The 17049-nt window shown below is 30.9% G+C and overlaps 1 protein-coding gene across 8 annotated transcripts in view; it reads right to left on the reverse strand.

Moving 5' to 3' along the window:
* Positions 1-2178: 2178 nt before the first annotated feature.
* Positions 2179-17049, reverse strand: part of LOC143067161 (RNA-binding motif protein, X chromosome-like) — a 38974-nt gene continuing 24103 nt past the window's right edge. For 6 of the 8 annotated variants that reach the window (XM_076240247.1, XM_076240245.1, XM_076240242.1 and 3 more), the window contains 2 exons: positions 16712-16801; positions 12459-12878 (listed from right to left, as the gene is read on the reverse strand). In XM_076240247.1, coding sequence (XP_076096362.1) covers positions 12655-12878; positions 16712-16801 — 314 coding nt within the window. In that variant the 3' untranslated portion in view covers positions 12459-12654. Of the gene's footprint in view, positions 2341-4762; positions 4846-5963; positions 6167-12458; positions 12879-16711; positions 16802-17049 lie in introns of those variants that run through there. The other 2 variants (XR_012975864.1, XM_076240246.1) reach the window with 2 other exon arrangements.

The raw sequence follows: 17049 nt of genomic DNA on the forward strand, positions 1-17049 counted from the left end.
TGTTACAAGATGAAAGAGCGTTAGATTGTATGTACTCTAAAAGATCTTTGGAATTTTTAAGTATCCACATCTGATTTACGCCCCCTCTAGAATAGGCAGTTTCACAATAACTTTGAAGTCCGTCTTTGATTGCTGATAAAATAGATGTTAATAATTTTGAAAGAGGTTTCGTGGAGCACTTGGAAGACCCAGCAATATACCGTTGCTTGTAAGGACACTTATGTAGTTTAGGTATCCAATACAGTGATGGAAGATCCAGTTCTTCATCTTTGGTTGAAATTCCAAAGGAACACAGAACAGACCTATGATTATCCAGGATTTCCTCTTTGGTAAGTGTCGTGAGGGTATATGTTGAGTTTCCAAGTGAATTGTCAATACAAAATTCGTTTATCAAGCAGTTAATGTAATGAGTTTTACATACAAAAACGATGTTGTATGGGGCTTTATCTGCAGGGACAACAACATATTTGTCATGGAGGTAGGATAGTTTTGCAACATTTGGGTCTTTAAAGATTGACGTAGCATGTGCATTGATAGACCCATTCAGTTTCTTAATTCTGATTTGTATCAACTACCTCACTGCCTTAATCCATTCGGAAAGAGTGTCTACATCTTCCTTCTCGTGCTTAGCCCATTGCCTGGCATAATCCTCAACTGAATCCATCAAAATTTTAAAGTTGTATTTCCAATTGATGGATTTAGGCTCTCGATATTTCGGACCTTTCGATAAGTTGGGCCATTCCAGTTAATATCTGCTAAAGGGGGTTGGATGGTCCTTTCTGAGGGGTGTAAAATTTATACATCTTAGGGGTGAAAATTTAGTTTTTTTCATCTGACACGTACACTTATAAGCAAAAAACTTCTGAGGGTCTTGCAGCAGTAAATAATTTAAAATAATTACATCTTAGGGGTTACCAAAATGCCTACGTCAGATCTTAGGGGTGCATTTTAATGTAGACAGTTATGTATCATGCATTATCTGGTATTGTATTTAAAATTCTGATGGGTACAATCCTTGCAGTAAAAAATTCTGATAGGTCCTTTTCTCCCATGAAAGCCCATCCACCCAATATGAACAGAAACTCTACATCTGATAGGTCTTAATTTTAAGATCTGATAGGTAGTTTTTCATGATGTTTTTTTCTGATACGTATAAACAAAATTCTCCCCATCCATCCCCACCTGTCAGAAATTTACTGGAATGGCCCGTTACAATTGAAACATATCAGTCATCTGTGGAACAGATAAACCATAACAGTCATGGTGTCTGATATCACATTGTTCATTTCTATGCAAGTTGGCGATTTTCTGTAGCATTTTTAAGTTTCTGTTGTTCCTTTATTTTCTCTCTCTTATAGTTGATGTTTCCATCAGTTTTGGTTTATGACTGATTTGTTTCAATAAAATGATTTTTAAGTGTTATAAACAGTTGTATAATACTATTGCCTTTATCTATGATGGGTTTATTCAACATCGGCTTTGCATCAAATTAAATTGGCTTGTTACTACACTGTTTGTTTTTCAACTATGAATGTGTAGCAGGATCTGATCAATCGATAAATCAAAGGATCTTGTTTATACGATTTATCATGTTTCATTTCATTTCTGACATTTTGAAAGCCAAGAGATCTTTCTCAAATGATCAACCCATGTACTAGTTTTATAGTTAAAAGTTAAAAGTGTAGCCTTTCTGCGATATGTAATTATTGTTAAAATTTATTGTGTGACCCTCTGTGGCCCTTACAGAAAACACTTGGTAAATTTGTGTATTCCTGTTTTTCTAATTTTTTGCTAATCTAATATACTTAGTTTATGTACCTTTTTGTATTTCTTTGTTACAAATATGTTGTTTTTTTTATCGTTGTTAAGGAATAACACAATGTTGACTGCTGTACCCTAATTTTTGACATTTTTACAAAAAAACTTTGTTCACACATCGTTGTCAGTAAACTGGAATTTTTATGTGACTGTCATACAAGTCAGTGGTTTAGCTAGCTATAAAACCAGGTTTAATAAACCTATTTCGAATTAAAAAATGCTGGTACCAAATAGGGAATATGACAGTTATCCATTTGTTTGATGTGTTTTTTCTGTTTTGAATATTCCTCTGAGTTCTGTATCTTTCCAATTTTTCTTTATACATCTCTTGTTTTAAAAGATAACATAATAAACCACAACTAAATTTCTACTTGTTTAATAGACAATGACAGTGAAGAATAAGATAAAATAAATGTTTGAGATCATAAACAATGTATAACATCTAGTCCTAAATTACACATTATTTATTATGAATATCCATTTAGTCAGTTGTTACCATTTCAAACGTGTTTTTACTCAATTCTGAAAAAAAGGAGTAAAAATCATTAGTTTTCATGTAAAATTCAGGTTGTAAACACAGGTTGTGAAAGTAGTGCAAGTTTTTCAGGCTAAGGTCTCAACATATTAAAGTTTACTCTTAGATGGTTGTATATAAAGTGTAGAAGTGAAAAATTTTAAAAGGCCTTTTATTATTATCAAAATTGTGTAAAACATGTTGTTTCCTGCAATTTTCTTTTTGAAAGATTTAGTAATTTTTTAACATTATTTGCTCATTTGACTGAAATGGACTAACAATAACAACAATAACAGTGCTTAAAACTTCCTAAAAGGCAAAAATAAACTTTATGGCTATTCTATTTATCTAAAATGTGAAATTAAGCTTACAATACTTTTGTTTTTGAGGTATTAAAGAAACATAATCTGTTTGCAGTACAATGATATACAGCTGCTTATCTTTGTTTATTGAAATCAGTAACAAGAATGTGTCCGTAGTACACGGATGCCCCACTCGCACTATCATTTTCCATGTTCAGTGGACAGTGAAATGGGATCAAAATTCTAATTTGGCATTTAAATTAGAAAATTCATATCATAGGGAACATGTGTACTTAGTTTCACGTTGATTAGACTTCAACTTCATCAAAAACTTTAACCTGAACTTCGCTTCATTTTCTATGTTCAGTGGACCGTGAAATTGGGTTCAAAACTTTAATTTGGCATTAAAATTAAAAAGATCATATCATGGGGAACATGTGTAATAAGTTTAAAGTTGATTGGACTTCAACTTTATCAAAAACTACCTTGACCAAAAACTTTAACCTGAATCCTGGTGAACGGACGCACAGAAGGATGGACAGACGGATGCACAGACAAACGGAGGGACGTACAGACCAGAAAACATAATGCCCCTCTACTATCGTAGCTGGGGCATAAAAAACATTGCATACATTGTGTATGACATAACTCTAATTCAACATGAAGAAAGGCAGGTTAATACATCAAACTTGCATACTTGAAATTTTGTTTAACCTTCATGCATTTACACAAGTGTGTATCATTTTTCATTTCTAAGCACAGAATGTACTACAGTAGACTCCACCTAATCGGATATCGGCTAAACGAATATATTATTTCAAATCACCAAACCATTCCCTATATGTTTAATGTTAATTTTATCGTGTAATCGAATATCGGATATAAGAATATATCCGCAAATCGGATAAGAATATTCAGATAATTTTGTTAAAACCATGTACAATCGGATATTTTCAATGTTTTTCAGACAGAAAATGGACTCAGATGTTACAAATTTGCAATCTTGCAGACAAGATTTTATTTTTAACAAATAAAAATGATCTTTTTCTTATTAAATTGTTGTCTTTATTCATTGTTTTCCTTTGTCATGTGAATTATATGTCCTTTTACTTCAAATAGCTTGAATCTATTTATAAATTAATCAAGACTCAGTTGACAAGAGAAGTATGTTGCTGTTGGGAGAATTTTGATTAAACTCTAAATGCTCATAGAATGAGAAATACAAACTAAACTGAATGTACCTCCTTCTGAAAATTTTATTAATTTTATGAAAAAAATATAAATATAAATCCATTTTGACGAGAGAAATCTGACTTTTGTCAGTTCTAAATATTTTTTCTCATTGCAAAGGTATCCACATGTCATGGCGGCCGTATTGGTTTGTTCACAAATTTGTGAAGAAGCCTCTAGAACCATGACCTAAACATAAATAGTCTTAAAAAAATGTAAACTTTATGCAATAGTATTATATCAATAATGATCATTTTCATAAATTTAAATTTGATTATTTAAAGAAATAAAATAATAAAAATTATGACTTTAGATTGGAGATTCACACACATGCTTTGATCTATTTATAGCCAAATTAGTTTACCTGTGTGAAAATGTAAATAATGGATATTAATTTGTTTACTAAACAAATAAAGAAATCCAATGTATGGAAGATAATAATTCACATAAATATTTCAGGACATATGATTTATTTTAATTAATATAGGATTTAAAAACTGCAAGTGTAAACAAATTTAATCATTACATTATCAGCTGATATTTTTTTATGCAAACATCGTGGTGATGTAACTGATAAAAATCACTCCATCAATCCTCCAACCCTTTCACAATTGTAAGGGTTAGTAACATCTCAGGATTATTTCTACTTATTATTGCAGAATATTCAATGAATATACATTCATCGTCTAATTGAATATATCAGGTAATCCGATATTTTTAGCTGACATTTTGGGTATCCAATTGGCCGGAGTCTACTGTACTAGAGCAAATTCTCTTTTTTTACTTAAGCACTGTAAATAGTTATGGAGTATTCTATTAAATCATGAAACTTGAAAAGCCAAACTTATATTTCCTTAATAAAAATTCTAAATAAGCATGTTATTTGTTACATATCTACCTCTATCAAACAGTTGTCTCAAGCTCAGAAAGATGCACAATCTTTGAAGCTCTTTGTTGCTTAGCTTATTAGGTGGTCTGTTGCTGCAAGAAAAGATAGAAATTATGAATGTCTACAATGAATTGTCAATTTTCTATTAACAAATTACTCAGAATATTATTTCAATGCCATCAGTATTGACAAGTAACATTTGGATAAACATTTTTGCTGTTTAGATATTTTCAATTTTGTTTTTCATGTATTTTGGTAGTTCATGTATTTTGGTTATCAAAACTTTTGGTAGCAAGCTTCACTTATGAAAATTACATCAGAAACAAGCATTGCACACAGAAATCAGTATCAACTTGTTGTTTTCCACAGTAAACAAAAATCCAAGAACAAAATATACATTGTATATGGTCATACATTCAATGAAACATAACAACAGTTTCAATATCTCAAAACTCAAGCTTCTCACCATGCTTGTTCAAAGTTAATCATCATTTCAAACCATTTTTTAATGGATTCAAACAGAAGGACATTTTGTTTTGCCAATCATAAAGGAAAGCAAATCTTGTAAGGAAACAATAACTAGAGGCTCTCAAGAGCCTGTATCGCTCACCTGACTCTACTAGGGTTTTTGAAATCATATAAAAACAGATAAAATTTTGCTACAAAGTAACAACACTTGGCCAGCACCTCATAAAGAAAGGACTATTCATGCTATGTTTGATTTCATTCAATTCCGTGGTTCTCTAGAAGAAGACTTTTGTATGCATTTCCCATAGGGTCCTATATTAAACAAAGCCCCTCCGCTGGCAGCCATCTTGGATGATGGATTAGAGACACAGTAACAACACTTGGTCAGCATCTCATAAGGAACAATCATGCTATGTTTGGTTTCATTCCATTCAGTGGTTCTCTAGAAGAAGTCATTTGTATGCATTTCCCATAGGGTCCTATGTTAAACCAAGTCCCCCGCTGGCGGCCATCTTGGATGATGGATCGGCTACAAAGTAACAACACTTGGTCAGCACCTCATAAGAAACATTCATGCCATGTTTGGTTTCATTCCATTCAGTGGTTCTCTAGAAGTTCAAAATCTAAAAAGTTCACGACGGAGACGGACGACGGACGCCAAGTGATGAGAAAAGCTCACTTAGCCCTTCGGAGCAGGTGAGCTAAAAATGAGTGGTAATTACTTTTATAACATAATTTATACCTTGCTTATATCTATCTTCTATATCAGCATAATGTCTGAGATCTAACAGCTAATTTTGTCCATCAGATCAAACTGATATCAGCATTAAATATCTTGTCCATATTAAGCCTGTGTTCTATATCTGCATTATGTCAGACCAATCAGATATCTGTATTAGTAAGTCAAATTTTGTCCATAAGCTACTTTCACCAACATCTGTCAACCTAAATGAATCAAAAACATGATAAATATGTGCATATTATATCAAAATGAAGTTTATTTGTAAAAAATTATTACAGAATATATATATATATATATATAGTACAGTGTATTCTATTATTTAACTAAGACAGATATTAAAAGAAATATAGATAGGACTGGAAGGCACATTTTCTCATTCAGCACAGCTAAATATTAAAATTGTGTGAAGAATGAAAAGTAAAAAATGTTCCATGACCAAGACATAAAAATAATGTTTCAAATGATCAGTAATAAAAAAATAAAAAGAATCTGAAACTGATGCATCATGATCCAGAAGACACTTCTAATCATTTATGTTTTTGCAATTACATGTATCAACAACAAAAAAATGAATTAAAAACTCACTATTAATCATGATTTAAATTCGTAACAAAAAAAAAGAGCAAAAATACAGATCATAAGATTATAATATAACTGATCAAAATAATTTAAAAAAAATATATGTCAAATAAATAAATTATAAATTACTCCTGTGGATTCATTTATTTTTGTGGTCTACAATTTTCATGGCTTGCTAAAAACTTTAGTTTTTGTTAATATCCTATTTCGTGGTTTGGCCAAAGTATGCATAAAACCTTATTAGAAATTTGTAATTTATTGAACATTTTTTCCTTTTGTCACACAATCCAAAATAAATAGTTACCAATGTAAATAAATGATTGATTGTTGGTTGCTTAACGTCCAGTGGCAAATATTTCATGCATATTCAGGACGATCAATGTAAATGATGAATCCACTGTTAATTATAATGATACTATCAATAGATTCTTTAGTCTAATCATTTCTTAAAACATGCCAGAGATTAAACAAATTACAGATGAACTAATGTTACCTATTCCAAAGGGTGTTCCATCTATTTTGAAAATATCTTAATTGAGGGGAAACAAAACAACAAAATGTGCTATCCAATCTCTACATATTTCTCATCATTGCTACACCATAACTAGGTTCTCTAATTTACCTGATTCTTCAAAACTAGTCACTTCCACATGTTTGATTATTATCAATATAATTTCATATACTTTGTGAAAGTAGAATTTCATTTGTTCTACCAGATTTCTAAATTCTGATGACCATGATGACATCGAAGATAATTGTTCTTCAGTACAGAGTTTTAACAACAAGTTTTAACAACGGTAGTTTTTCACAATCTGTAGGTATTACTGGATATAAATGAATAATGTTACCTTCTGTCTTCAAATTGTAAGATTTATCTGTAGATCTATGCTTGCTGCATTTGTGTATAAGTTTTCTTTGGTTGTTCTTCATTTCTTCACTTTCATGTTTTCATTCAGTCAAAACAGCAATCACCTTTTCCTTCGCACCTTTTCCTTCGCTAATTCTATTTAAGCTTAAAATTACTGTTTAAACAATCTTATTATAGCATGTTTTCTATATATAGCTATCAACAATGTACGGAAAATTGCCATATTATACATATTGTATAGTGGCAGATTTAAGTGAAGTCGAGGACATTGAGGTTTGTCCATTATACTAGAAGACATGCAGTAGTTTTATTGCTTATAGCGCTTCGTTTCTTGTGTATCATGTATGAGATATTATTTGTGATTCAAAACTCGACAGTTATTTTTAAGGAAATGTAGAATTATTAATGCATTGAAGCATAGTTGTGAAAAAGCAATTTGTTGTGAAAATCTTTTCTTCACTTGCATATTAGACATTTACTCAGATGTTGTTTATTTTTATTATGCAGAGCATTTTCACGCTGTTACACAGTGCATTACACTCTTCAAGATGCCCATTCTATTCATATTCCCGATTATTGCAGTACATTGAATCTACGAAATAAACATATCGCATTCTTCAGGTTCATCGATTTAAGCTGAATTCCAATACATAACCACAACTTTCAAATTTCTTCTTCTACATATCTTTCATATTATGAGCTAAGCATGATGTGAGGTCTGTTTAAGAGCTCCTGTGCTTTTTTTCAAATGTTGTAAAATTGAGATGTTCTCGTTCTCAAAAAGCATCCGTCTGATCTAAGTATACATGTAGAATGTCTGCACAAAGTATTGTAATGTTCAGAAAAGACTATTTTCATATAACTGACTTTTAACTCTGGATTATATAATTTATAGACAGGTTACCCTATCTTTGGTATGACATCCTGGTACTTGGTCATGATAAAGCAACTCGAATAGTATTAATCAGGCTTTCAATAGATACATTTTTGGGGGGAAATAAACTAATTATGACTTTCGAACAGCGGTATACTACTGTTGCCTTTATTTATGTTTTCTATACACAAAAAATCATTTAAAAATATCTCCCCAAATTGCACCATTTATATACTACGATTTTCCTTCTGTCAGTTGATTTTATTTGAACAATTCCATGGATGTCCTTCCACAAAGTAGGTGACTGGTTTAAAAATTCTATAATCCATCGTCAAAAGTTGGTAATAACAACCAAAGATTATACCATTTAATAACTTTAGAAACTTCAGATCCTTCAGATATCCATAACCCTCGAATTGGAGGCACAATATTATTTTTGGAATCTTTTCCAGCATATCCATGATCTTATACCATCAAAAACTAATTTTTTTCATCCTTTGTTATCTTTTTCTTTTTTCTAAATAGTCCACTTTTCAGATACTTCTGACTTTAATCACTTCTTCAGAATAATCTTTGGCTGATGTCATAAGTCTTGAATGAATATAAATCATGGGTGTAAATCTGTAACAACTCTCTGTACTTCAAACAGTGAATATTTTGCCCTAATCATAACAGTGGAATAAATGTATTCGATTCCCTATCCTTTCAAGTACTCTCTTGCTGCTTGCAATTAACTAACAATTTAGATGGTCACATCTTACTCAAATGGTACAATATGAAGAGCAGAATTTGCATACCTTCTGGAGCATCCAATAGAACCTTCTTTTTATTGCTTATTAGCTTGAAAACAACGTCTAACTACTTTACTTTGACATGAATAAGGGGACTTTTAAACTTGCTTAAAATAAAGCTGTAACACAATTCAATTATTGGACATACGAGTTTGTGGATGCTCATTTTGAAGACCATGTCAAGAGCTCCATATTGTGCTTTGAGTGTTGTATTGTATAGCTAAGATCATTGTTTTAACACGTTATCAACACTTTTTAAACTTTGTTATCTAATAGTTTGTTTCTATGTATGTTGCATGTGTTGAATTGTCCTTTTGTTTTTGGCACACTTCAATGTTTCTGTTGTTTCTTTCTTTTCCTCTTTAGTTGATGTATCCCTCGATTTAGTTTGTAAACCGGATTAGTTTTTTTTCAATCGATTTTTTTTACTTGTGAACAACGGTTTACTACTGTTGCCTTTATTGAAGTCTTTGATTGCCTTCTGGTTTTTCAATTAATGAATTAACACTAGTATTAATGAGCTATAGGCCATCCTAGCCTCAGCAAAAATAGTTGATATCAATCATTTAAAGTCAAACATAACTTTCAAGATTTCGAAGCTGTTTCATATTTCACTCATGTTATTTTTTGTGAGATTATAAATCATTGAACTAAGAATTTCTTGCCAAGAAAATTGTTCAAGTGAAAACATCTTTATAGTTCTTAGCATGGTGTTAGTTGCAGTCTGTACCTTTCCTTGGTATCAAATATTTAATCTATAGATACATTCCTTCATATCAGATGCACACTTGTAGTCCAGCTATGAAGTAAAAATTCTAAATTCAATATCATTTCCATTCCAAAATAAGCAGGTGTAAATAGTTGTACTTTTCCTTTCCACTGAACATTAATATTTTACTTTTTCAACAGCATAAAACAGTCTCCACGAATTTTCAAATAGGTTTCTTTCATTCTCAGCATGTAAACTATATTGCTTTCATTGAATCAACAGACATAATTGTAGATAAAACTGACAAGTGAAAACTGTTATCTTTGGTTTTAAAATGAACATGTGACTTTTTTTGTCAGAGTAAAAAAAAAACACCAATACTTGGTATCACTTTCAGAGACCGGGACACATTTGTCAAAATATTTGAAGTGTTTTTTCTTGTGCACTTTTTGACACAATGTCCTAAAAATCTCCTAAGATGTCTTTGTTTATGTGTAACAGATAGAGTCGTAATTAAAATTTCAACATTCAGTTCAAGCAATAATCTGGGGCTACTTTTTTGTCTTCTAGGAAAAAAAACTTGATTATTCTTGAAATGACCTGTACCAAGTCAAGAAGATGGCAGTTATTTTCAACAAGTTCCTTTCTATGTTTGTTGCATTATCGTATGATTTTGTTGCACTTAAGTATCTGTTGTTCAGTTGTATTCCTCTTATTGTTGATGTGTTTCCCTAGGTTTGAGTTTGTAACCAGGATTTGTTTTCTCGCACTTTATGACTTTTGAACAGCGGTATACAACTGTTGCCTTTATTTAAAAAAGTTTATCATTCTTTTCAAAAATCAAATCATTTACATGGCTAAGCAATACCACGACAATACAGTAACTCATCTGATCATTACAATTTGAGTAGTAAAAGAATGATCGCTTTTTCTTTGATGTAAAACATAATGAAGAATACGATGTATGGATTTGTAGATTTAACTTTATATGTGCCTCCAGTCTTCACAAATACTTTTCTCTTGATAGTACACATCTTCCCATTTTTTAATCAAACACCAAATTAAATTTACTTCTTCAATCTATATATTAATAGAAGTATGTTTTCCTTGTATAAAATCACCACTTCTCCCTCCACTTGTAATATGGCTGAGTCTGATGTTGAAAAAACGTGTCCTGAATACCAAATTATTAGCCTGGTAGCTCAGAGATTTTGCCCTTTCTGTGGCTTCTTGTTACAGCTGAATTGATGCAAATTAACTTATTGACATCATTGTGTTTGAGGATAAAAACTTTTCAATAGTTGACTTTCACTTGTCTAAAGCAGATGTTTTATAGGTTGATCGTAGTTCTTTCCTCTGTTGTTTGTTCTTTTGGTTGTGCTGATGAATTCAAAGAATAGATGTCCAAAGAAACAAGACAGTTAATTGATTTTGCAATTCAATACTGATGTTGGTTTACAATGCTATTACTGTTGGATATTACAAGCAACGACTGTTCCGTCTCCGATGTTTATTATCTACATTAAGATTATAAGTACGTATTGAATCAGATGTGGTTAACAGAATAAGATTCTAAATTCATTCTTGGCGTATATTAGATGAAATGAGTTTTCAAATATACATTAAACTGTTCTTGTGTATATTAATCTAAATAAGATTCTGAAACGGGTTCTTGTTTATATTATGCAAGAACACCATTCTGAAACAGTTCTTGGGTGTATATTAAACTGAATTAAGATTCTGAAACAGGTCTTGGTGTATATCAATCAGAATAACATTCTGGTTAAGTTCTTTTGTATACTAAACAGGATAATATTCTGATGTGTACATTCTAGTGACAGGCTTGTCAAATGATATTCTGATATTACTTTAAGCTCTAAGGTATTCTCATAATTTCAACTTCACTAAACAGATTTCTTAATTGTTGTGCATCTCTTCCAAGATTTTATTTTATTTCCACTGTTCAGAGCTTGTAAATAATTGCTCTTGAATGTGTTTACCAACACAGAGTAGGCATTTTACCATTATATTATGTTATTCATAGACAGGAACATAATCTTTTCTCACCTTATTCCAACCAAAACCAACACGAATTTGGATAATGTGCAAAGAATAAAATGAGACTCCTGTCCTGAACTCTAGATAAAACCGAAGACAAAAGCACAGATCTTTTAAGGTATAAAGAACCTATAAATGCACAGGAAATGATAACTTTCTTGTCCATTTGGGACTCAAGTCTGAGGAATTCTTTCTTCGACATTTGTATCAAATAATATATCTTTTTTTCATGTTTTTCATGCATCAATAAGATGCCCTGAAGTTTTGTGCTTGGTTGTAACAGAAATTGAGATCACGGTGCAAGTTCTTCAATATGTCCAGCATGATTGCATGTGGAATGCTTATCACTTTGTAAGTTGCAATATGCAGTTTGTCACAGAATGTCATGGCCAGCACATCTTGACAACCCTACTAGTAACTATTATATTATTTTGTGTAGTTGATCTAAGCTATTTTAATTAAAGTTATTACCACTGCACTACTAGTTATGACTAAACGATATTGTCATTTATATCATGCATTGACAGTGATTTGGTATCACATACACTGCACATTTCAGTGATGAAATTTTACTTGCATAACACTTAATTCTTGGCCTAGTAGAATAAAATATATATTATTATCTGTAAATCCCAATTTATTTATTTTTGTCTATTCACAAACATGATCAGGGTCGACAACAGTTAGATTGAATATAAAATGTTAAAGTTGTACATAAAAGCATAAAATGGTTACGGTCCAAACTGTTTTCTATCCCGATGTTGACATGAAGCTTTTTACAAAATGACTGACTTTTTAAAAGTTTGTAAAACTTATCGTCTAAAAGGAGGTCCACCTCCTCTTGGTGGGCCTCCAGGCCTAGCTCTTTTAACAGGCGGTCCTCTGCTATCAGACGGAGCAGGTCTTCGACTTCCAGCACTAAAGCCTTCTCTGTCTCTACTTCTATCTTCCCTAGGTGGTGGTCCCCTTGGACTTGGAGGTCCCCTAGGAGGACCTCTTGATGGTCTTGAAATATTTGAAGTCTCTCTTGAAGAACCTAAAATTTGCAGATTGTAAAAAATAATTGTTATTTCAGTTTGAATGAAAGATAATGACTTGCCTGATCTATCCAACGCTCACTAATCGAAACTGGCTATACATTTAATGCACATGTGATGAACCTGCAAGAAGCACTTTGTTACCAGCATATTAAAGTAGACTTGTTGAGATCGTCCTAAATTTGTATTCTGTTGATAAAACGCTGACCTGAAATTATGTACTTATTAGCTATGCATCAAGTCTTCATCTTTTAATTCCATACTTTTAATTTTTATTTTTAATAAAGCATTTCAACAACCCTGTTGACAAATTTTCTCATATGGATGTAAAAACACTTGCTTTGGCAAGATCATAAATAACTTCTATTCAAAAAACTTCACTCAAATTTTTAAATAATTGAATTACAATATGAAATTCTTTTAACAAAAGTTTCCATATATCAATTCAAATACATAGACAGGAGGTTTGATTAATTTTAGTCAAAACATTAAAAGGAAATCCTTATTTCCTAATTATATTTCCTTTGCAGATTATTGTCAGACTGGTTACCTCAATTTCATTTCTACATAACAAAGAAATGTTTAAAATTTAATTCTTAATTCTTAATTGAAACATTTAAAGGAATAATAATCAAAGAAAACTAACATTAATTTTTTTTCTATTTTGATGTCCTCAGATTTATAATTATTTAATTCAACTAAAACTTTTTCATAGAGGAATTCACATACATGGTGAAGGCATGAATCTTATTATAGTCTTAAAATTTATAGAGACATCTGGTTGAACAGTCACAATATGCAAATCTTTAGAATTCATTAAAAACATTTACCTGAAAGTTGAATAACAATATATTTTCTCAACATTGTGCTATTTCTAATCAGTTTTATTTCACATTTTTTCTTATGACATTCCATTAATTTTATATTATATGCTTTTGGGCAACTTATTTTATCAATTTTGGGAAGATTTAATCAAATAAATTTGCAATTAGGCATTATGTATTTTAAAAATTATACATGATATTTTCAATAAATATTAGATTAACTGATATAATTTCTAAGTTTAAGATTGAAAAGACCAAGAGACGAGGCGGCTATTAATTCCACTATTTTCCTAGCAATGACAAGTTCCGTGATATCCTTTCCTCAATAGTCCAATAACTCATTTCGTGTCAGCTGAACATATATTTTATATCCATTCCATTAATCGCATATATCTATGATATGTTCCTTCAGTTTTATTATTTCATTATTTCCTCGCAAATATACTTCCTAGTATTGCAGATGCAACTCTGTTCAAATGCAAAATATTTTGTTTCCAAATAAATGCAAGTGAAATGCTTCAGTTATGTCCTCTGTTAATTTTACGATGATGATATATGCCATTCTTCCAAGTTATCCAGACAGATAAATAAATTCCATTCCAAAGTAGTAAGATTTTCATTATAAAGCAGCCTTTTCCATGAAGTGTGTGGAATATATAGGTTTCATTTAGTATTCCATGTTGGTTATATAGATTATCCTTTTAATCCATCACATCCATTGTCCACTTATCAGTAATTATTTTTGTTCAGTATTTATCCATCATTCCTTTCTTCATCCATTGATTCAAAATGTCCATGTTTATTTCCATTTGATTTCATATTTGAATTGCTTACCATTATTGCTATGTCCTTATTGTTATTTCACATCTTTCCCTTTCAATAATGTTAACCTTCACTGTTAATTTTCAATGTACTTACCATTACAGAAAACATAAATGAAATCTAAACATTTAAAAGTTATCAAACCATAATAAAAGAAATGCTCATCCCTGCACAACATGTAAATAGGTAATTGATCATCTGAATTCAACTTACAACTTATCCCATTAAAAAATTCGTAAGGGTTCCACGGAACCCAGTGTCTCGCCTACTTTTGCTGTTAATCGCAGACTCAACAAAAATGAGGAAAAACATCAATAAAAATTTCCCTCTCGATACTGTCTTTTGATTGAAAGAAGCTTCCAACTTTGGAAAAAAATCCAGGATAGTTTATGAATCTAATAAATGTTTTATAAACTTTAACTGCAGACTGTATGTAATGTTAACTGGAAGAAAAACTAAGTCCATTTATAAGTAAAATACGGAAAAAGTGAATTTTTTTTTTACAAAATTTACTTCTGAATAATATCTTATGATCAGAAACAAGCTTTTGTCTAAGTTTGGTAGAAATCCAGGATAGTTTAAGAACATTATAAAAATTTCAAAAACTTAAACCACAGAGTGAATGTTTTGTTTCTGGCAAAAAAACTAAGTCCATTTATAAGTAAAATATGGAAAAGTGGAAATTTATTTTTACAAAATTTTCTTCTTGATACTATCTTATGATCATAAACAAGCTTCTGTCCAAGTTTATTACAAATCGAGGATAGTTTATGAAAGTTATTAAAATTTTAAAAACTTTAACCACAGAGTGAATGTTATGTTTCCTCGCAGAAAAACTAAGTCCATTTATAAGTAAAATACGGAAAAGTGAAATTTATTTTTACAAAATTTTCTTCTTGATACTATCTTATGATCATAAACAAGCTTCTGTCAAAGTTTGGTACAAATCAAGGATAGTTTATGAATTTTATTAAAATTTTAAAAACTTTAACCACAGAGTGAATGTAATGTTTCGTTTCTTCGCAGAAAAACTAAGTCCATTTATAAGTAAAATACGGAAAAAATGGAATTTTATTTTTACAAAATTTACTTCTGGATACTTTTTTATGATCATAAACAAGTTTCTATCCAAGTTTGGTAGAAATTCAGTATAGTTTAAGAAAGTTATTAAAATTTCAAAAACTTTAACCACAGAGTGAATATTTGTGGACGCCGCCGCCGACGGAATGTAGGATCGCTTAGTCTCGCTTTTTCGACTTAAGTCGAAGGCTCGACAAAAACACAATGTATAAAATTAAAATGTGACTGCCTAGGACTAATTATAATTGTTAAAAGTTGGAGGGGAATAAAGCAATGTTTTTTTTATTATGGCTTTTAATCTATGCACTAATATACTGGTACATGTTCCTAAACAGAATAAAAACAAGACTTTTAACCAGCACTAGTCTGTAATTAAATGCCCTAGAAAGTCAATTAAAACAGGTTTATATCCTTATATAACTATAAAGTCATGGGTATTAATATACTGTTATCCTAGGCCTAGAACCTAAAAAAAAACCTCTGCTATTTCTTTAACCACAAATTTGAAAAGTCTTATACTTGTTTTCTTTCAGATTTCAGCATGAAATTACTTAAAATCCCCAAAAGTTAAAGTCAAAATTTCATAATTTTTCCCTTTGAAACTCTTATACTTCTGATTCCAGTTGATCTATATAAAAAATAATATGTCAGTTTCCTACTTTTTAGTATAAAATAAGAAAAAAAGCTTTTCTGAGCATTAAAAGAACATAAAATTCAAAGAATTATACAACACACAGTTGTTTTCAGATCTTGATGAAAATTGGTACACTATGAATTCAATCTTTTTGTGGGTACCAATTTTCTTGGATTTTTTATCTCATTGTTTTGCCAAAGTCGGCCTAGAATCTTTATAAACAATTATAACAGGAACTGGCTGCCAAGCTGATTTGAACATGGCTGACACATATAACAACTCATTATTTAGAAGTTCTTGACCAAAAATTATAAAAAAGGAAAAATGGAATAGCAGCATGAGCAGATACTTTACACTTCTGTATATGGGATTTTACCACAAAAAAAAGATTCAAAATGCAACAATTAAATAATCTACAAAAAGCTCAAAAGGAAATTGAGAAATGACAGTGGACAGGGAGTAAGATACATACCAAGGCTGCTAAACCTTCCTTGGGGAGGTCCATTTCTACTTGGTGGTGGGCCACTTCTACTAGGGGGAGGACCACTTGATCGTCCACTATCTGTTATGATAGAAAGTTAAATTATCAAAGTTAAAGGGGGTTTGATAGTTTCATGGGAAATATCTGTCAGAGTGAGAAAAATGTTTGATGTCTCAATTGCTACCATGTTTGTTTAAGATTCCATAGTCACAAAATTTAGTACAGACAATACACATTCAGGGTAAAAACAAAGGTAGAGTTTTTAACCATTAGACATTGTTGTCATATCAAAATGAAACAGAAGACAGATATTTGTGTTGCCTTGGAGT

This window comes from Mytilus galloprovincialis, chromosome 3 (assembly GCF_965363235.1).
Source record: "Mytilus galloprovincialis chromosome 3, xbMytGall1.hap1.1, whole genome shotgun sequence".
Taxonomy (NCBI): domain Eukaryota; kingdom Metazoa; phylum Mollusca; class Bivalvia; order Mytilida; family Mytilidae; genus Mytilus; species Mytilus galloprovincialis.